The 22,186-nt window shown below is 52.9% G+C and overlaps 1 protein-coding gene across 3 annotated transcripts in view; it reads left to right on the top strand.

Moving 5' to 3' along the window:
• RIN3 (Ras and Rab interactor 3) overlaps nucleotides 1-22,186 on the top strand; it is a 78,701-nt gene that overhangs the window by 3,120 nt on the left and 53,395 nt on the right. The window contains exon 2 of one of the 3 annotated variants that reach the window (XM_040975135.1): nucleotides 18,472-18,673. In XM_040975135.1, coding sequence (XP_040831069.1) covers nucleotides 18,472-18,673 — 202 coding nt within the window. Of the gene's footprint in view, nucleotides 1-18,376; nucleotides 18,674-22,186 lie in introns of those variants that run through there. The other 2 variants (XM_040975136.1, XM_040975134.1) reach the window with 2 other exon arrangements.

Raw genomic sequence — 22,186 nt, 5'->3', positions numbered from 1 at the left:
AGTGGCTTCTGGTGAAGACAATGCTGCCTTCAGGATCCCGGCTCATGGCCCCCAACCTTTACCCCCTGGGGCCTCCCTGCCTTAGGCACAGACATCCCTGAGATCCAGAACCTTCTAGACCCAAATTCACACTCTGGTCCACAGGCTGCCTCCCCTGCTCGGGGCTACATTTGTGCACTTTCCCCCTGACCCCCAGGTTCATCTTCTGAGACCAGCTGGAAGTCCAGAGCCAGCTTGGGACCGGGACATCTCTGCACATCTGTCTCCTGACCCCACTTCCCCTCTGCCCTGCTCCTGAATGCCCTCCATCTGTGGGCCTGCCCCTATTAGTGACCGTGGTTAAACTCTCACAAAGTCTCAGGTGCGTTTTAGCCAGGGAATATAGCAATTGCAGACAGACTTGGGGGCTTCCTGCTGAAAGCAGAGCCAGAGACACTGGGGGCGATGAGACAGAAAAACCCCCAACTCTGCCCTTCTGATCCCCTTCAAGTTTCCACCTGTCTCTGCAAGATTCCTCCCTAGACTTGAGTGCCATAGGTAGAGCAAGTAAGGGAGGCACTGGGTAAGGACCAGAGAGAGAAGTGGGGGCAGAGGCTGGGAGGTGGCAAAGTGCAGAGCAGGCTTGGGAGGGCAGGGGCACAGCGACCACCTGCCTGCCTGTTGTGGTGGGGTGTGAGTGAGCCCCAAGGCCCCTCTGGCCAGGGAGGAACTGTTGTCTAGGACTCAGGAACCCCAAGAGGGAGCCTGCAGGACTCCATTGTGGGGGTCCTCGTCACCCAGGGGTCTGGTTGGCCTGTGTGCCCAGCAGGCTACCCTCCCATGGGAGAGGTGACTCAGAAAAGCCCCCTACTTCCTGTTTGTCCTCAGCTATCTGCCCCCCACAGTGGGAGGGAGCAGCATGAGTCACTTGGTCTTGGGAAGTCTGTTACTGCTGTTCTGACGGCCCCTTCTAGATCTTTCCATCACGGCAACGATTCCCCAGAGTCCGCCCTGAATTCTGAGAAGCAGAAAGTCAAGCTGCCTCCACGAGTGTCCTCTGAAATGGGAGCTAAACAGGCATGTGCAACTGGTGGCACTGTATTCTCTATTGACTGCTCCTGTGGCCCACCCCCATAGGGGTCTTTCTGCTGCTGTGGTTTTTGCTGTGGGTGATGGGAGGTGGACAGTGGGTCCTGTCACATCTCCTGCTGCCCTCTGGAGCCTGGTCCAAGTGCTCCCAGCCCTTCCTGGCACGTGGGGCTGGCCATAGCTCGTGCTTTGCCCCACTCAGTGCCTTATGGCTGAAATCGCCTCTCTGCTTTTCCATCCTTTGTAAAAAGCCCACCTCCTCCAGGAAGCCCGCCATCCACGCCAGCTCACAGGGACTCCTCCTTGTTCCTGTGGGCCGCTGGTTCACTAGGCATGCAGCTGCCAGGCTGTGGCCTCCCTCCCATCCCAGCACAGGGGACAGCAGTGACACTGTGTGCTCATTTCCTCCTGACACAGTGTCACCGTGTGGCCTTGAAGACAAGCCCTTCCTGCTGCCTGGATGTCCACGGGGCAAGGGGAGGGCCATGCCAAAACCAGATCTGTGTGGCTGTCTGTCGACCTCGCGGCCTTTGATAGAACACTCTGGAAGCTGCTGTTGCCGTCCTCATGTGTCACTCTCCTAGGAGAGCACTCCCATATGTGTCCCCTCCTCAAAGGGGGACTAGTTGGAGGGAGCCATGTCACCAGTGCTAGCTAGTAATGGGAAAAGTGGGCCCAGAGTCCCCATGCTCGCTCCATCTTGCCAGGGGTCCTGAGGGTGCCCTGGCCACATAGGTGTGTGCCTGGGAGATGAACCGGCTGCCGGTCGCCATTGTGGTCAAGCTCTGTCAAGAAGTGACAGGCACACTTGTTCAGGCCACATCCTCTGGAGGACGGCGCCCAGCATCCGTTCGAGGGTCCTGCATGCTCTGCCCTGGGTCAGGCCAACTGAGAGATCATGCAGAGCCTGGCTCCCTGGGAAACCTGGAGCTGAGTGTGATGCTCCCTGGGGAGGCACCAGAGCCTATGCAAAGGATACCTGGTGGCAGCGCCTTTGCCATGGACACCTGCCCCTGGCCTTGGGCCTGAACTCTGACCTTTGAGCAACGCCAATAATGCTGTTCTCCTAGTTGCAAAGACTGAAATGCAGATGCCACTGAGTGGTCATCACTGTGGGCTGCTGGGGTCAGCCAGAGGGAGTGCCGGCCAGGGGGAGGGCCAGGGGCAGGAGGGGGCCCATGGTACCAGCAGTACACAAAGGTCCTCCAGGGCTAACATGTGTCCACTGCCTCAGTCACCAAGGACTTCCCATTGGGAACTACCAACCTGGTGGTCTCTGGCCAACTGAACAAGCGAGCTGTCCAGGCAGACTTCCCCAGGAGCCTTGGGTCCCAGCGTTGTTGGTCTCAGTAACAGGGAGGAAGATGTGAGCTTCTCTAGGGATGTTGCTGTTCAAGGCAGGGCTGGGCTGTCTGCCGACAGCACTGATAATGACATCGACCATGACTGCCTCCAGCTCCTGTGGACGTGACGGGGTGTCCACCAGAACTGCATTCAGGGCATCTGATAGCCATGGACACCTTACTCATCCATCCTCACTCGACCCCGACCTACCACATCGGCTCCCACCATGCATCTGCCCAGCCATTCATTCCACTTACCCACCCATCCACCCAACCACCTGTCCTTCTCTTTACCCACCCATGCATCCACTCACCCATTCATCCACTCACCCACCCATCATTTATACTCCCATCCACCCAACTGCCTGTTCATCTCTCCGCCCACCCATGCATCCACTCACCCATTACTCACTCACCCACCCACTGGTCTACTCACACATCCAGCTACCCACCCATACATACATATATCCATTCCCAGTCATGCAGCCACGCAACCACCCACCCACCCTCATCCACCCATCCACTTACCCATCTACTGATTGAACACTTGAACATCCAGGAGTTTTCCTGTGTTATCCTTTAGAGAAAATGAAAGAAATGTGTGCATATTAAGTACAGAGCACCATATCAAATAGTACCAAGGCTCTAGTACAGCCAAGCAGGGAGGACTCCCTGGAAAAGGTGGTGTTTGTATTTGGTCAGGAAGAATAAGTAGAATGCTAGCCACTGAAATCAGCTCTGGGCAGGCAAGACCTTCTGGGTAGTTGAGAGGCATCCAGCAGGGAAGTGGGGAGGGCCAAGTTGTATGGGGGAGGCCTGAGAATCTGAAGTGGGGGCAGGAAGAGGGTGCAGAGTGCAGTTGGGGGCTACCTCCTACACATTCGGTGGGGTCCTAGTTTGTGCTGCACAGTGACTTTCCAAACACATGTCTACGTGCTGTGCTGTGGGGTTTAGCTCTCTGCCTGCCATCTCTGCCACCTTCATTCTATCAGGGTCACATTGGCGGCTGGAAGCGGCTGAGCCCTGTGCTGTGGCTGACTTCTCAAGCTTTTTTCTGTTCCTACCCTCCTTTGCATTTTGCATTTTCAAGCTCCTGAGAAGCAGCTTGCAGCTCTGTTACCAGCCTGGGGCCTGGGAGCCTACAGGGAGACCGAACTTGTTGTCGGGCTCCTGAAGTTTAGCCGGCTGTCAGTTTCAGTAAAGTATTTCCCAATGGCTTTGTAGCTTGGATTTCAAGTTCAGGGTAGGGAGAGGTAAGTGGGAGTGTGATGTGTTTGAAGAGTCCCTTAAAGGGAAGAGCTGCATCTTTTTTCACCTTTCCTGTTTCTTGTTCACTGACTGCAGAGGGGATGGCTGGAGTTGAAGCAGCCCCCTTCTATCCTGGGATGAACTTAAAAGTACAGACAATGCAGGGACAACTGAACAGTACAGTCGGAGCACTGTGTCCCAGCCCCACTACCCTTGCAGACTCACAGACAAACTCCATCCTGCCTGACCCAAAGCTTGGTGTTACATTTCAGATCTCTTGTGACACTACCCTGGGTCTTATTCCAGAAACACTAAGCTGCTTTGCAGAGCTACCTGCAAGTCCTTGCTTCCCAGTGGAGGCAGCAAGAAGGCGGAAGAGGGAGGGGAAGTGGCGCTGCACCCGCGAAGCCTGGATTACAAACGTTTTTCCCCCCGTTTGAGTGTTGTGGAGCTTTGGATTTCTCTAAAAGCTTCAGGCCAGAGACTCCGGTTTGTGTTGGTGGTGCCAATGCCTCATGCCCTGGCAGGGCTTCCTATTGCTGACCAAGTGGCCATGGCTCCTCCCCCATCTGTCCTTGAGCTCTGGTGCTCTCCCACATCACCGCTCCCTGGGCACGTGCGTCCGGGAGGTTCAAGCTGTCCCCTGGGCTTGCTGACTGCCACCGTTCTCTGTGGGCTCTTGCCAGCTGCCACTCTGGCTCTGAGCTGCCCACTGGAACTCTCAGTGTCTACTCCAACTCTTGGTCCAACCTTGATCAGTGCTTGACTTCCCCTTCCTGTGGGCAGCAAGGCCCCTCCCACCTCCCTTGGAGTTGTCCTTCCTCAGCCTGGGGTCACATCCTGGACATGACCAGACCCTGCGTCTGGGGTCCCAGGGATGACCTGGCATTGAACAGGGTGGGCATTGAGAGTGAGTTGAAGAGCCTACCCTTGGCACATTAGAGCCCAGTGTGGCTTTGGGTCTTGCTTCAGCCAGCTCCTGCTTACAGGCAGTTTGGGGCCTCCCTTGAGGAAGCTAGTCTTCCCCCAGGCTCTGCGGAGACACTCAGGGTGTTCCTGCATGTGAGACCACAGAGTTGGGGAGGGCAGAACTTGAGCCTTCACTAGCTGCCTCTTTACACCACTCCAGAAGGTACTCAGCACTTTCCTTCTGCAAGGCTTAGGCACAAATGCTGCCTCCTCCAGCTCCAGCTAGAAGCCTTCCAAGACCATTAGGTACCATTGTGCGGGCTGTTCACTGCTCCAGTGCATCTGGTCCTACCCTGGATGGCCTCATGAGTCTGGCCGCCTCCTCACTGCATGGGAACGATCAGCCCTGTCTTGTTGCAGAGTTTTTTGTCACCTGGCTGTGTTGCCAGGGCCCGTCTGGGTCTCTAGTTGGCAATGATCGCAAGCACGGACACTGCAGATGGGTGGGGGTGGCCTTTTCCTAGCAGAACCACGCGGACAGCTGGCTGTTGTGGCCGCTTAGGGAATGAATCAACTCTGTCTGTCCTCTCTGTATATCTGCCTTTTCAATAAAAATTAATTAAATAAATAATAAATGAAAAAAGAAGGTAGAGTGCACAAAGCCTGGTGGTGGATTAGGAGTGTGTCTGCGGGCGGAAAGACCACTTGCTTGCTCCTGGTAGAAGGTGGCCAGCTAGGCTCAACCTGGCTGACTGCATAGTAAAAGGTGGGAGAGTCAGGTGCAGTGGTTAGGGTACACTCCTGGCTGAGGCTTGCTGGTCTGTAAGGGGAGGTGCTCCTAGCCTGAGAGCTGTGGGTCACAAGTCGGTGTGTGCATAGGCAGAACTGAACATCGGGTGGGGAGACAGAGGGGAGTGACTCTCAGGACACCCCTACATTGGGCATGGCAGACCCTTCCCCTATGACTGCCATGGGCATCATCTTCCACTGTGCCTTCTGCTTTCTTGTGGCAACCGACTACATGCTCAGTGGCTCAGCCAGGAGTCCCAGGGAACAGGTGTTCTGGGCCCCCACTGGGTGCCAGCCTGACCCAAGGACACATAGAGTCAATTCTCACTGCTTGTAGAGTCCATGTCTAGGCCCCAAGCAGTCATTTATTGGAGTCACCCGACAGGAAGGTTCAGGCTGAGGTTGAACAAGGTGACACTTGGCCTTCCTGCTTCAGCTCTTACACCACAAGCCAGCATCCTGGGTGACTTAGGCCTCCTGCAGCAGTTTTCATGGTCAGCATTTTTCTGCTGATAACCTCACTGCTGCAAACAGCCCCGTGTGTGGCACCCCAGCACTGCCCAGGTAGAGAGAGTGGCCATTCGGATTTCCGGGGAGCAGATCAGCTCCATTCAAGTGTGAGCTGTCGTTCCGTGTTGATGAGCCAAGAGGGGCCCTTGAACACACGGAAGGCTGTGCATTGGTGTGTTGGTGATAGTGCTGTGACCAGAAGCTGGCCTCAACTGACTGCTGCGTTTTCCCCCTAAGAGCAGTGGGGCAGTGTCTGCTGATGGTATGTACATGGACCTGCCCCATACCTGTGACCCGGGCCATCAGGAGCTCACACCCTTGGACTGCATGTTCTGTCTTGTGTGCTCCCAAGTGCTGGGGGGTTGACAGTTTCACTCCACTTGGGTCTGGCAGCTCAGGCCTTCTCTGGCCTTCAGTGAAACTGAGCTGCAAAGATGAGATTCCAGGAAGGGGCGCGGTCAGGCTGGTGTGGCAGTCCTGGCGAATTCTCCTGGAGGAATTCTCTAGGCCGGAGCCTCCTGGCGGGAGACAGCTGGGCAGCGGAATTCTTTGCATTCACAGCAGCAGAGAGGGCTTGTGCGTGCCAGGGGCCACTCTGCTAAGAGCTGTTGTCACAGTGTCCCAGAGCTGGGACCACAGTGCCTAACTGACCAGCAGGGGCAGGCTAAGGGAACAGGCATAGAAGGCTACTGATCAAAGCTGTTAACTCCAGGGACAGGGGCAGGCCCTAAATCCAAGTTTGTCTGAGGCCACACTGCTTCTGCCCCAGCCAGGAACTCCCTGCACCCCTGTGCTGTTGTCTTCCAGCTCCAGGCACACCCAGGGGACAGTGTTGTACCTCCCCAGGTCCCTGAGTCCCACTGCAGTGGCCTGGCCAGGACAGGCCAGATGGAGACTCCAGGAGGTCTACCTACCAGTCTTTCTCAGTCCCTGGCCTGGGAGTTTGGGGGAGTTCTTTACCTGGGTGTGCTGGAGCATGCCTGTCCTCCTAGACCCTTACTGGGTTCCTGACCCCGAGAGGATCAGGTTCCTCTCATACAGCACCATAGACCCATGGCTAATACTCCTTAGGGGTTGACTGCTCACAGTTATAGAGCCAGGAAGGCCAAGATCAAGGCCCTGGCCGGTTTAGTGTCTGCCAGTCTCTTTTCCTGCTTGGCACACAGTGCTCTCTAAGCAGACAAGGACCAATGTCAATCAGGAGGACTTGCTTCCATGACCTGAGCACCTGCCAAAGGCCCCTCTCCTGGGCCCTCACACAAGGATCAGGCACTTCGACCTCCTTCTGCTGTTGACAGCTCAGTCACCTCAGCGCAAAGGACTGTGCATACTAAGACTTGGTGAGGGCAGATGAGCATAGGTGTTGCCAGGGTATCTAGTTACCAGGCTGGGATTCCAGGAGAGGATGCAGTTCCTGGAGGTGGGCCTGGCCCTGGGAGGCAGCATCCTTCCTCCCCTCAGCCTGGGCTAAGTGCATGACACACTTCTTCCTGGGAAGGAAATGTAGTTACAACTGTTGGAGATGGCAGTGTGACTCGGTGTCATCAGGGGATGGAGGAACTGTGACACTGTGGCAGTTTCCCGCAAGGTGCAGGCTGGGATTGCCAACCTTGGCTGGCAACGCCCATGGGAGAAGTGGCCCTGAAGGGCCGGCTGGGGGTTGCTGAACCCATCTAGTTGAGACATCAGGTTGGCTGTGTTGCTTCTGCCTTCCCAAGGACACCCTCACAGAGTAACTGTCCTGGCTCCTGTTTGACCATGGAGAGAGCTGAGGCCCAGAGAGAGGGGTGGGGGAGGCAGTCCCAGGTCCAGCGCAGGCCCATGGTGGAGGCTGGCCTGCACCCAGGTGCCTTGCAGGATGAAGCCTTCTTGGCAGCACTGACCCAGGGCATGCATGTGGGTAGCCACCCCTTCCACGCATTCTTGTCCCTGAGTAAGGCTGGGGAAAGGCCTTTGACTTGCCATCCAAAAGCTTGTCCATTTCCTACCCAGTGTGGGAGCAGAATCTATTCACTGCTCTGTGCTTTGCTCTGGCCACTTCACCTCGCATGCTGACCATCGCCCCTGGTCCCTGGATGATGGATCCTTAAGTGGTTTCCCCATCATCTCTCTCTTGCAAACAATGGCCGCGTGTCATTTTGGACATGTTTGATTGTAGAGAGAAGCCCCTGCAGGTGCTTAGTCAAAGGGCCTTTGTGTTTGTAGTTGGGGTAGAAGTGACTCAGCGACCTTCAGGAAGACTGGACTCAAGCTCCTGCCAGCTTGTGACCTGCTTTAGGGAACATTTTAGCAATTCTGTGTCATTTCAGCATTTGTATTAGATGAAACATTGAAAATGATTGCCTTTGCAGGTCACAAATGGTTGAATGTTGCCAATTTTGTGTATTCAAATGGTTGGATGTGCTAGTATTTCCTTAACTGTTCAATGCTTGCACAGGTTTGTTTCTTGATCTTTTTCCCAACAGGCCCGGGCAACACACACACACACACACACACACACACACACACACACACACACACACACACAGAGCTCAGGAGGTATGGGCAGGGGTCTCAGCAAGGAGCAGAGGGTGTCCTCTACTGCTTGGTTGCCTCCAGTTGTTTGGATCCGAGTCACCCTGCAGTATGCACTGAAATTTGTTCATGTCTTTAAAATCTGTTTTTTGAGCAGGGAGCTGGCCTGGAGTGCCCTGCCTCGGCAGCAGGAGGCAAGCAGAGGCTCCCAGCCAGAGTCGGCTCCACTCTGCACATGAGGACCTGTCCTGGAGCTGAGAACATTTCTGCAAAGGCAGTCAAGACGCCTGAATCGCATCTAAAACATACAGGGGGGCATGGAGAGAAGAGCCTCCCTCCCACACTGCCATCACCCCCGGCCTTCCAGCAGGGGGCCAGGCACAATGGGATCCCTGGCAGGAGTATTTTCCAGGCATCCTCTCACACACACACACACATACACACACACGGAAAGTGTGCACAGAGCCTCGTGGTTCCTATGTCTTCAGCACCCCCAGCTTCGGTTCTAGCTCGTTGTTGTCACTGTGCCGTACAGGAACCACCTGCCTGTCCACGCTTCCAGTGACATTGCTGGAGACTGTTGATTGTCTCATACAGTGTCACACATACGTTGGCAGCTGGTCCATACTCAGGGTTGAGTCAGCGCTTGCTGGGTGCATGAACGGCGACCTTTGGGACTTCACTCTGTGCCAGGCTGTTTCTCGCAGCCCCACAGGAGTAGTGCTGCCCCCATCACTTTCAGGGTAAATCATTGGAGGCAAAGTGAGATTTCCTCATCGCAAAGGCTCCTGAGCTGAGATTCTGACCCAGGCCACCTACTTTCCTGCTTAACCACGAGGCCACACAGCCCTGGTACTCACATAAGGCCTAATGGCACGCAACAGCTGGGACTAGAAGCTGTTGAGTCAGAGGACAGAGAGCTGTGACTCAGACCTTCCTCAGAGCACATCTCAGCAGTGGGGCCTGGGCCAGGCTAGCACAGGGGTGGTGGCCACCAGCAAGGACTCAGTCCCGCAACCAGTAAGTACCTCCACAGGTACCGCCCAAGGTCGGGGGCACTGTGAAAAGCTGGATGCCTGCCACCTGCACAGAGTGCTAGAATGTCTGCAGCACACAGATGTGGGAAGTTTGAAGGGCTTTGACCAGCCAGGCCCTTGATGTGGCCTGTGACGTGTCAGGTGTGCTAGCCTGAACTGCTGCCTGTACTTCCGGGGGCCGGAAGGCCTGCCTGAGCCAACTTCCCCTCTGAGAGGCCATGGGCAGAGCCTGGCCCAGGCTCCCGGGGCTCCTCCCCAAGGGTTGAGGGTTGAGGGTGTCAGCCACTCCCAGTAGATGCCACTTGCTAAACCTGCAAGAGGGGAGGCCCATGGAGCTTGCTTATGGCTGTGAACTCTCTGGACCTGGAGGCTGGGCTGCAAGTCCTAGAGCAAAATCTGTACCTTGTCCACGTTGGAGAAGCCCTGAGTCCCAAATCAGGCTGCTTGGAGTCCATTCCTACTGGACCTGTGGCCTGCAAAAGGGTGTAATGCCCCAAAGCCTCATGCCTGAGGGGTAACGAGGCAGCCACCCAGCCTCCTGCGTAGCTAGTAAGGGGGACTGGCAAACAGGAAGCTACAGAGGAGCTGTCCTGGCTTCCTGCCTGCTCTTAGGCTGTGGCTAGGGCAGAGCCAGCCCAGCTCAAGAGCAGACCCTGTAGGTGGCCCCTAGCCAAGGGTCTGGAATCACAGGCTGTTGGAGTTGGTGGAACTGCTGGGGACAGCTGCTCTGACCCACACTCAGTGAATGCATGGCTCGGCTACTGCCCATGTCCCATACAGAGTCAGTGGCAGACATCACTAGCCGAGTCCCACATTCCCTGAGTAGAGCCTTCCCCTGCAACAAGTCTAGGCATCTGGTGCCAATCAATGGGGCATCACATGGAAATCCAAGCTCCTTGGCCTCTCAGATGTGGTGCAACCATCTCACTTTCCCAAAGGAGCCCTAAGCCTAGAGTAGGGCAGCAAGGGGCCCAAAGCCACACAGTAGGCAGTAGGATAGGACTGTGACCCCTGATTCTGAGCTAAGCGCCATTGTCTGTATGTCGCACCTATTCTCTGGATGGATTCAGGGTTTGTGAAGGCACCATCCATTACACAGCCGTTGCTGTCTGCCTTCATTTCCATGATACGCTCCCACCCTCAGACCTCAGGCTGATTTTCCAAAAGCATTGTGTGGGTACAGAAAGACTTATGCCATCCTAGGCCTATATTAATAGTGACAAAGTGTCTCGATGGATGGAGGTGTGGTTAGCTCTATTCTGTGCTGTTTAGGGGACATCCACAATTCTCATGTCCAAAGACAGAAGGAGACGCAGCACACTCAGGAGGCAGGGGCCCCTGGATGGAGTGGGCTGAACACAGCTCCATGTTTCTGATCTGCTCACTTTCATAAGGGCTGCAGGAAGATTCAAAAGTGTTGCAGAACTAATCAGAAATCCACTGTGCCCCAGGAGGGAGAAGGGTTCCTACCTCACACCGCATATAAAAATAGAACAAGTTTCAGTTCTAAATGTAAGAACTGAAACTGTAAAGTCTTAGAAGGGAAAAGAAGTGTTTTCATGATCTAGGGTTAGGTAAAAGTTGGTTATGCAAGTTACCACAAGCAACAGAAGAACAATTGAATGGGACTTCATCAAAATGAGTGCTGTTTATGTTGCAGAAGACACTCTCATGAAAGGAAAAGCTAGTCCCTCGCACTGGGGAAGTATTCACATCACAGTCTAGGAAGGGACTCGTATGCAGAATATGTAAGGAGTGTGCAACTCAATACAAGATCACCCAAAGACAGGCAAAGGATCCGAAAACACATCTCTCCAGAGAGAACCATGGTCAATAAGAAGATGATGGGCAATTCACACTGGAGAAGTATCCATCTGGTTACTTCTCAGAATCATCAAAAAGATCTGAGAACATGACTGATCCAAACCCAGTACTGCAATGAGTCCCAAATCCCCCCTCCTTCACAACGGACACCCGCTCCCTGCTCTGCTCCAGGATGTAGTTTAGACACAGCCCCCTCTGTCTCACAGGGCAGTGACCACTTGTCCCGATCACCTGCTGGTTCTTTAGTTACATTGCCCCAGTTCATCCTCACATGGTTTTAAGAAAGCAATTGTGGCTCAGCGAAGTGGACTGACTTGCTGGGGTGACAGGCTCTGCCTGACCCAAAGTGTGTATTTGTTCAGCATAGCCAGGCCTTGCAGTGGAAGTTCTCCTACAGCCCTGACCTGCAGCCCGTCCTGCACTGTTCCTGCTTGCACCTTTATGTACCATCAGGAACTTGAGCATATGGTGTGGCCGGCATCAGCTTCTGCTCCTCGGCCTGGTTCTGCGACTGTCCCAGGGGGAGAGGAAGAACTTTAATGACCAACGACAGCTGTCCCCTGGGAGTTTGATGATTTGCAGACCATGGTGGCCCCATCCCCAGGGCTGGTTGTGTTCTGAAGCCCTCCTCACACAGGCCTTGGTGTCGAATGCCAAGCGCACATAGAAAGAACAGGCAGGCAGAAGGGACAGGCTTAGATGATGGCTGCCAGGCCCTCCACAGTTCCTCAGCTCTCACATGCTCTGGGGCCTGCTGGGAAGGAGTGTGTGTGTGTGTACACCTGTGGCTTTTTGTTTCATTTTTGATCAGACAGAGAGAAGCCTAGAGAACAACATCCACAATGCCCCATGCACCTTGATTCCGCTTTGTTGAGTTTCATCACTTTGCATCTGCCACTCTTGCCCTGCCTCTGCATGCCCTTCTCAGCCTCTCTATCTATCTCTGTGTGTGTCTCTCTGTCTCTCTCTCTCTATCCTAAACCTCCTCACATTCTGCCCGAGCTTTTTATGTTCCCTGACTGTAAGAGGCAGGCTTCACCATGAAGTCGTGTGTGTGTCAATCTACAATCAAGACACACGACTGTTTGTATGTTTTTACACTTTATTTACATATTTGTCTTCCTTCTATAGTTTGATTATTTTACTTAACAGCTGGGGTTTTTTTGTTTGATTTTTTAAGCTTTGCCTTTTGCTCTGGCTGTGATTCCAGTCTCCCAGGGAAGCTGCAGGGCTGTTTGGAAGCCTTCCAGCTTGGATATTCTGCTCTGGATTGCCCAGTGAGGAGCATGTCTCGCATGGCTCCTTTCCTCTTTCTGGACCACGTGAGGGGCAGGTGTCCACCCACATGTTATGGTGACACCGCTCAAAGACAGGACATTCTCTTACATAACAGAATTAACAAGATCAGAACTTCAACATCCAGTCAGCACACAGGGCTTGCAGGTTTAACATCATAGCATGGTTCCTGCCTCTGATCAGTTGCATGATGGTCCAGAACAGACTAAGCCCCAGCACATGAATCTATTCTGGCCCGGGTGGACACTGGCCTCCTCCCTTCTCCTTGTAAACACTGCAGCCATAGCTATCACTGCTGTCTGCTTATGCATGGGGTCTTGGGAGCGTGTGCTGGCACACAGGCTGCAGCATCGGACCCTTTACATTTGGGCAGCTTGTCATTGCAGCAGGTACAGTGTTTCGTTTGCAGGCTGCTCTGCTCTTGCAGGTGTTGCCGGCACTTGAGGGTGCTGAGCAGTGAGTTTTCACTAACCTCAGGCCATTTCTCCTGCTGTGGCCACAGGCGGGGGAGTAACAGATGTGAGCAAGGCCTGCCTGTTGGGGCGAATGACATGGAACTGGTTGGATTACTGTGCCCGCAGTAACAGGTGTTCCTGGTCGAAACAGCATGGTCTACACGTGATTTCCCAGCCAGAAGGATGACCCATTCGATGTGCTCATAGGTCAGGTATCCAGTTCATTGTTCAGAGGAGAAAACTATTCTTTAAAAAGTTATTTTATTTATTGGAAATAGATACAATAAGAGAGAGAGACAGATCTTCCATCTACTGATTCACTCCTCAAATGGCTGTAATGGCCAGGGCTGGGCCAGACTGAAACAAGAAGCAAGGGACTTCTGAGTCCCCCACGATGAGTGGCAGGTGCCCAAGTACTTCACACATCTTTTTCTGCTTTCTCAGACACATTAGCAGGGAGCTAGATGGAAACTGGAACGGCTGGGATTTGAACAGGTGCCTATGTGAGATGCAGTTAGCACAGGCAGTAGCTAACCTGCCAACACCAGTCCCTGGTGTTTCTTTTTAAAGACTATGTATTTATTTACTTGAAAAGTAGAGAAAGAGAGCTTCCATCCTCTGGTTTATTCCACAGATACTCACAATGGCCAAAGCGAAGCCTGGGCAAAAGCCAGGAACTGAAAACTCAGTCCAGGTCTCCCAGCTGGGAGGCAGGAACTCAGCTACCTGAGCCGTCATTGCTGCCTGCCACGGTCTGCATTAGCAGAAAGATGGAGTCAGGGGCTAGAATCAAAGCCAAGCAAAGCCTAGCAAAGCCAAGTACCATGGTATGGGATGTGGATGTCTTAATCAGGGTCTTAACCACTGGGCCAGGTGCCCTCCCTAACAGAATCGTATGTTTATGATGACTTTCAATGGCAGAAGTAATGCAGGGTTAGTAGAAACATTTGAGACACTGCCCGTCCTTCTCGGCAGGAAGTGTCTTTAATGTCTGACTTAGGCTGCTGAAAGCTTTTCCGTTGTGTGTTTGTATGTCTTGGGTGTTTGTGTATGTTCTCAAGTGGGACAGCACACATTTACTGGACAGCCTTTCTTGCTGGGGTGCTACAAGGATACACAAACACAGGAAACTGGAAAAGCCTTTTAGGAGCTGGGAGGGCTGGTGAGAAGCCCAGGCCCGGGAGCCAGATTGTCCGGGTTTGAATCCCAGCCCAGCCGCTGGTTGGCTGTGCCCTTGGGTGAGTTATTGAACCTCACTATGCACCTCGATGTCTTCATCTTTGCGTGGAACTTTCAGGTGTAGGTCAGGCGTGCTCATTTCCTGGGGCTGCAGGAGCAGATCACCAGAGGAAGGTATGTTTTCCACAGTCGTGGAAATCAGAAGTTCAAAATCAAGAGGTGTGTGTGCCAGGGACTGTGCACCCAGTGAATTTCCACAATATCCATCGTCGGTGAAGACAAGTGTTCATTTTTCACAGGTGATTAGCTTGAAGCCCAAAAGTTGTGCAGCATCCACCGAAGCCCGGAGCTTCTAGTACCGAGACCAGCTTCACCCTCTGAGGGTGGGGAGAGGATCACTGTAGCGTTTACGCATCCAGAGAGGCGGGAAGAGTTTTGTAGTCAACATCCATGTGCATGCGGCAGTTAACACCCAAAGTGGATACCCTCGATTCATATGGGAGGGCCTGGGTTCAAATTCTAGCTCTGCTCCTGACTCCAGCTTCCTGCTAACGTACACCCTGGGAGGCAGCCGCGATGGCTCAAGCACTTAGGTCCCTGCTCCGCATATGGAAAAGCTGGACGGGGTCACAGCTCCTAGCTTTGTCCTGGCTCAGCTCCAGCTCTTTTGGGCATTTGGGAAGTGAACCAGTGGAATGATCCCACCGCTCCTCTCAAATAGATATAAGAATAATACATAGAAAAGCTTTTGGACCTTCTCATTTACTTGCATTCACCCTTAATTTTTTTTTTCTGTGTTTGCTTTGTTGCTGAACTCTCTACCCCCATACCTAGGCAGGAATCTTGAACTTTTGTGAATTTCAAAGGAGGTTGCCAACCCCAGCGACCAGTCACTAGTTAGAGTTCCCCATTGAGTCATGTTCTTCTCCAGTGCTCTGTGAAAAGCGCCGATGACACAAGCCAGTGTGGGCATCTCACTGCACTGTTGGATCTTTCCAGAGACGGGTTCACACAGTCCGGCTTTAAGGCTTCACCCCACGGCGCCCTGCGATTCCTCCATGTGGCCATGTGTGTCACTGGTCCTTTGTCACTGCTGGTGATTGTTGGGTGCATATGCCACAGTCTGTTTTTCCGCTCTCCCCGTAAAAGACTCCACCAACCGGGTTTTGAGCGCTCAAGAGTAAAGCTGTGATGCCCATCCTTTAGCAAGTCTATTTGGGGACTTTGGTTTCTCACATGGAAGCCTAGGCTGTGCCGTTGAGCAGGTTATCTGTTTAGGTTTGTAGAAAGCTGCTGTATCTTTTTTTCCAGAGCAGGGGCACCATGGTGACACGGCCTGAGTAAGCCGTGAGCATTCTGACTACTTTCCATCCTCCCCAACATGTGATGTTGTCAGTCTATTTTTAGCCTAGAAAATTCTAGTGGTTGTGCTGGTGGTATCACATTGTGGCTTTCATTTGCATTTCCTTAGTGATTGGGGTTATTTTTTTTTTTTACCTGCTTATCTATGGGCCATTCTTTGAAATAGCTATTCACATCTTTGCTCAGGCTCTATGGCTGGAGCTGTCTTCTCCTAGCCTGATGGGCGGCAGTTTTAAACGCTGATGCATCCAGTTCCTCTGCTCTCATTTGTGCTTATGGTCATCGGGCATCCTGCCTGGTACTGTTGCGTGCGATTGGAGGGACTCTTGGGAGGATAAAGTAGAGATGCTGCAGGTGGACACGGCAGTTTGCATAAGAGCTGGGTGAGGAGGAGCAGGCCTGGGAGGCACAGCAGCCTTTGTAGCCCCACACATGAAGGAGGGGGCTGCATTCTCTGGGCAGCTGCTGGTGGTGGGGAGGGGGTTCCTAGTGCCTCCACAGTCCTCACAGGTCCTGCATCCTGCTGTAGAATTGAAAACAAAATGCTATAAACATGCCTCATTGTTACTAAGAAATTGTGAGCTTGCAGGTCAAACAGCCTATGTGACCTTTAGCATTGATGGGCTCAATTCTAATGAATCAAGGCCTAAGTCTGGTTATCTCATGATGCTTCTGAGTAATTAAGTGGGTGGTTATCTTAATTGCTGGACTGGAGAAGAGCCAGGTGTGGGTTGTCCAGCCGAAATAGGTGGTAGGGAGTGTGTGGTATTTCCCCCCCTCACCTTGCAGTCTATTGTGAACTGCCACTTTTTAAGCTATTATGTACTGCCCCTGTGAATGTGCTATTTGGGGCCACACTCCAATAAGGGATGTTGGTCCTTGCTGGCCAACTGGTTGATTGGTCAGTCAATTGCCTTGCCTCTCATTTATGCTAAAACTGTTTGTGACTGTCACTGGTTAATGTAACATTCTGTTTTAGCACTGTTTTAGTGGATGCAACACTGCCCCCTCTGACCACACCTTCCTTCTCCTCCCTCTTGTCACTCCAGCCCTTTCCTGAAGTTCCTTCTGGAGCAAGAATTTAGGAATTCTACCCTCTACCCGGAGACCTCATTCCCAGATACTTGCGTCCAGGCATACTGGGCTTTCTGGCCTCCCAGGTTGAAGGAGAGCCTCCCTGTCCCCACCCGTACTCAACGCCTCTTTCTCTGCCATTTGGGCAGTGTTCCCCCACTCCAGCCCACTTGGGTCACTGCTGGTGTTGCTACTGCTCGTCTCCTCCTACAGATAAAAGCTAGGAAAGTTGAGTTGTTTTTTCTTCTTTACTCTTGTTCGCTGCCTTCACTGGTGCCTGCAAGAGCAGCCTCCCCAGCAGCCCTCCCCCCCGCACCTCCCCCCGACAGGCCCTCCCCACTCTCACCCCCGCCTCCCCAGCAGCTGCTCTGCTTTCTTGGGCCCTTGAGCAGGGCACATCCTCTCCTCATCTGCTCCTTCTTCCCAGTGACTCCCTACAGCAAATGTCCTGGATGCTTTTGGAAGTGACAAAGTTGGAGTAAGAGATCTTCCATCTGCTGGTTACCATCAGCTGGTTACTTCCAAGCTGCAGTCAGAAGCATGGATGACAGGAACCAAAGTCCTTGGGCCATCACCCATCACTTCCCAGGGGTATTATCAGGAAGCTGTATTTGAAGCAAGGTAGCAGGGCTCAGATTTGCACAATGTCCCAAATAGTGGCTTAACTTGCTATGCTACAAAACTTGCTCCAATATAAAGTATTACTAATGAACAGTTTTTCATTGTTGTTTCACACCAGGACTTTGAAATTCAGTATATACTTTAATCTTACAACATATCTCAATTTGGACCACTTTTTTTTAAGTATTTATTTGAAAGGCAAAAAGACAGAAGCATAGATCTCATTCACTGTTATACTCCCCAAATGCCCAGGACAACCAGGGCTGGGCCGGGCCAAAGCCGGGTGCTGGCCACTCAATCCAAGTCTCCCAAGCGTGTGTCAGGAACCTGAGTCCTGGAGCTGCCACCTGCTGCCTCCCTGGCTCCACGTTATCAGGATGTGAAGCAAGGACTCAGACCCAGGCACTCCTATACAGGATGTGGTAGTCCCAAGAGGTGCCTTAACCACTATGCCACAGGCCCACATCCCAGACCACACACTTTAAAAAAATGCATTTACTTATTTGAAAGTCACAGTTACACAGTTATAGGGAGAGACAAAGAGAGAGAGAGAGATTTTCCATCTGCTGGGCCATTCCTCAGATGGCTGCAGCAGCTAGCCAAAGCCAAGAGAAGAACTCCAGGCAGGTCCCCCCTGTGGTGGCAAGGGGCACTGGGACCGTCCTCCACTGCCCTTCTCAGGCCCTAAGCAGGCAGCTGGGTTCGGATGTAGGGAGGAGCTGAAACACAAGCAGGCATCCGTGTGGTATATGGATGTTATAGGCAATGGCTTTATCCAACATGCTCCAATGCCAGCCCATGACTGTACACTTTTAAGAGCTCAATAATCACCTACGGACGGTGGCCATGACATTGCAGAGATTAAGGTCTATCTTTCTAGGTGGGTAGTGGTTCCCTGGGTGTTCACCTGTGTGGACACATGTGCTCACATCTGTGCATCCCACTGTGTACGTTACTCTTTAACTAATGTTAGCAGTCATCATCGGGGCTGGACACCAGTGCCACCTGTGCGTCAGGAGCTGTCTGCCACTCTGTATCCTTCCAGCTGGGTCTTTCTGTGCATGTCCCACCTGCTTTGTCATAAACGTCTTAAGGTGAAAGCCATGATTTGGTCATTGTTTTGTTCCTCAGAGGCCTGGCTCCCCAGAGGCTAACGAAGAAAACGCGGTTGAATTTAGTTCTCATGTGTTGTACACCCTCTCTGGGGGCTGCAGAGCCTGATAGTTCGATTTTGTTTCTCAGACCTATTCCAGATGTGAGCCAAGGAGAGGAAGAGGAGGAGGAGGACGGCGTGGGGCTCTGCCTGCCAGCTACCCTGAAGAACTGCCTGCCTCACCGGGGTATCAGCGTCCTGGAGAAGCTCATTAAAACGTGCCCCGTGTGGCTGCAGCTGGGGCTGGGCCGGGAAGAGGCGGCCAGGATTCTGCACCAGGAAGTGGCTGGGGTGAGTCAGGGTCTTTCTGTCTTATGGTCAAGGGCAGGCACAGCTCTGCAGAGCCTAGCGTGCTCACATGTGGATGTGGATGCACCTGCCACCAGACAGCTACCCACTTACTTGCTTTCTGTCCTTGTGCTGATCAGCTTTCCCAGCAGTCACAGCAGTGGACCTGTTTCTGCTTTGAAGGGCTTGGTGGTGTAAGCAAAGACTCATATTTCATCATCTACCACCGACCCCCATTCACCCATCGCCTGCCATCCGTATGTCTGCCTAAAAGTCATCTGTTTATCTATCCACCATCTACAAGGTCTTTCTCCCTTCCTTCTTTCCTTCCTTCCTTCCTTCCTTCCACCCACCCATCCACATATTGTTTTGCCCCGCTGCCCCAGATTTTCTTACATGTGGCTTCCTTTTATTTTTTTATAAAAAATCCAAAAAGGAACATTTAAATTTAATGGTAAAGTGCTATACATATATGTTCATCTTTTTTTTAAGGTTCTTTCATTTTTATTGGAAAGGCAAATTTTGATAGAGACACAGAGACATCTCTACCGCCACCACCTTTAGTTCTAAAACGCCTTCATCACCCAAAGTCAAGGCCCATCTCCAGGGAGCCATCACTCCCCACACCCTGCCGCCCCAGCCTCTGGGACACCCCTACTCCCTCCCTTCCAGCCATCATTCTGCCAGAAGCAAGTGGAGCAGCTTCCTGTACAGGTGCACACGGCTGCCAGCCAGTCTCAGACTATCAGGCTTCCTTCCACATCCCTCACATGAACAGATCTGTGTGTCCCCACGGCAGCCCTGGAAGGCAGGTGTTGCTATGATGCCCGTTGCACAGATGAGGAAACTGTGACACAAAGAAATGAATGGCCCGGGGACACGCAGTGAGGAAGCAGCCAGGCTGGAATTGGCTGCTGCTGGAATCCACCCCTGCTGGATTCGGACGAGGAAGTGGGTCTTCCTGCAGCACCGATACTTGCTGTTCCCCGCCCCCACCCCCGCAGGTGTGGCACGTGATGCTCCTTTGCCTCCTGGGAGCAGACCTTGGTTGTCCGTCCTGGGGGCTCAGTTTGTTCGTGGACTCATTCCCTCTGGACCCGTGGCACTGCACCTTGGATCAGCTAGCTTTCTCATGGCTATAATGAGATATTGAGGAGGCAACATTAGAAAGGAAAAGAGGTTTATTTTGAGTGCTGCGTTGTAAGTTCAAGTCCATCAGCATGACACAGGCTTTGCCTGGAGCTGGCATCACACAGAGAGTGTCTGTGCCTATCCCTGTCAGAGTGGTCTCTCTCCCTGCCTAAACAGCCACCAAGACTCATTCATGGGGACCTCACCTTACACCTTAGTCTAATCATTCTCAAAGACCCCAGTTGCTAACTTTCCAACATCTGGGGGCCAGCACAGTAGTTTATTTGGCTAATATTTTGCCTGCAAGGGTCAGCATCCCATTTGGGCACTAGTTCTTATCTGTTCCATTTCCAGTACAGTTCCCTGCTTATGGCCTGGGAAAGCAGCAAAGGATGAGCCAAAACCTTGTGACCCTGCACAGATGTGGGAGGTTGGGAAGAAGCTCCTGGCCCCTGGCTTTGGATTTGCTCAGCTCCAGGTGAGGCAGCCACTGGGGGAATGAACCAGCAGATGGAAGAGCTTTCTCTCCGTGTTTCTTTTCTCTGTAAATCTGCCTTTCTAATAATTTTTTTTTTTAATTTTAAGTTCCAAATTTTACTGCCATCAGCTTATGACTTTGGGGTTTAAACTCTTAATGTGTATTCAGAGGAACAAATCATGCTCTCCTCAGAGCTGGCTGAGCATGGGGCCTCCTGATGTGTGCGGGGCATCTAGCAACGTCTGCGCCTCTCCTGGCTACCTGGGCACCTGCCATCGGAAAGAGGACTCAGGGAGCCTGGGGGCTGCAGAGTGGTCTGCAAGCCAACCTGGTCAGGCCTTGTAAGGAAGGACAAGGAGTGGCAATATGCAGATGTCTCCTAGCCTGGGGTGGTAGGAGGACAGAGGGAGGCTGCAACCCTTGAGAGGGCCACAGCTAGTGTCTCCGTTCTCAGCTGGGCAGTAACTGAAGGCTGCAGAGGAGGCCCCCGGGGAGGAAACAAAACTAGGGGGCTTGTGCCAGTGGGTGTTATGGCCAGCATTCCCAGGCTGCAATCCACTGGTGCCCCATATCCCGGTTAGATGCCACGAGAGTTCCCTCCCGCTCCCAGCCTTCAGTTGCTGGGAGCACATAGCTCAAAATCAGGTGCAAGGTGCGATGTCTGAGGCCTCTCTTGAGCCATTGGGAGATGTGTCCAGAGCATATGTCTAGGTGGGGGTTGGGAGCCCCTTCTGTGGCCACAGGCACCAGGCCGGCCTGAAGGCCAGCAGTGTCGGCAGTGATGCTGTTTCTGGGCCCTTGCCTGCCTACCCTCTCTTCCCCACCAAGTGTCTATATCTTCAGGCAGCAGTAAAGCCCTAAACTCATGCTCTCTGAATCCAAGAGCAGCCACCTTGAATCGCCATGTATGCGGTTGGATCTGATTCTGATGGCAGTGCCTGGCAGGTGGGCATGCTCCGTGTCCTCATTTCCAGAAACAGGTATAGGGTGGTCCACTCACTGGCCTGGGGATTGAGTCCTGGGTGTGTCCCCCACGGGGCAGAGGGCCTTGGCTCCCAGAGAACTGCCCAGCCCCCACCAGCATAATGATGTCATCGTTTCTAAAGACACAGGTGGCCCTCAGCCATGGAGCTCAAGGCACACTTGTACTGGCCCTCCCAGCACCAGTCCAGAGAGGCACTCAGTTGGGAAGCTGAGGATACAGCCACTTGGCTGGGATATTTCTTTTTTTTTTTTTTTTTTTTTATTGTTGCTTACACTGTATTATGTAGTACAGTTTTATAGGCGCTGGGGATTCCCCCCACCCCTCCCCATATCCCTCCCCCCATGGTGGATTCCTCCACCTTGCTGCATAACCATAGTTCAAGTTCAGTTGAGATTCATTGCTTGCAAACTTGGCTGGGATATTTCTATGGCCTTGACCAGCCATGTCCCTCCGCTGCCCCAGCGGCATCTCCCCTCCCTTTAGCCCGCCTCTCTGATAAGGAGCCTGGGACACCCATGGCCTCTGTTTCCATTTGTGTGTGTGTTTGGCAACAGGGCCAGCAAAGAGCTGCCTTTGTTCATTCTGCAGGGAAGTTGTACCGTTAGTAGAGAGAGTCCCTATCCACTCCACACTCTTTTTCCCTCTGACCTTCATGAGGTGCATTCACTCAAGGGAATGAACCCATTGGATACAGGGCTGTTTGTGAAAGCTGGGGAGGCTCTGTTTCAATTCTCTGAGCTTTTCCCTAATGTCTGGTGTCATGGAGACCCCGTGGTAGTCACTGTGTCTCCTCAGGCTCCTTCTCAGCACGTCACACCAAGGGTGTGTACTCTCAGCCTGAGGCTGTCGTGATGTTGACCTTGGTCCCCGACTGACGTAGGCCTTGTTGCTTTCTCCAGTTGACACATACGCTTGCCCTGCC

This window comes from Ochotona curzoniae, unplaced genomic scaffold, assembly GCF_017591425.1.
Source record: "Ochotona curzoniae isolate NIBS_2020 unplaced genomic scaffold, NIBS_Ocur_1.0 contig_2688, whole genome shotgun sequence".
Lineage (NCBI taxonomy): Eukaryota > Metazoa > Chordata > Mammalia > Lagomorpha > Ochotonidae > Ochotona > Ochotona curzoniae.
Note: the sequence above shows the minus strand (reverse complement) of the source record. Positions and strands in the feature narration are given on the sequence as shown.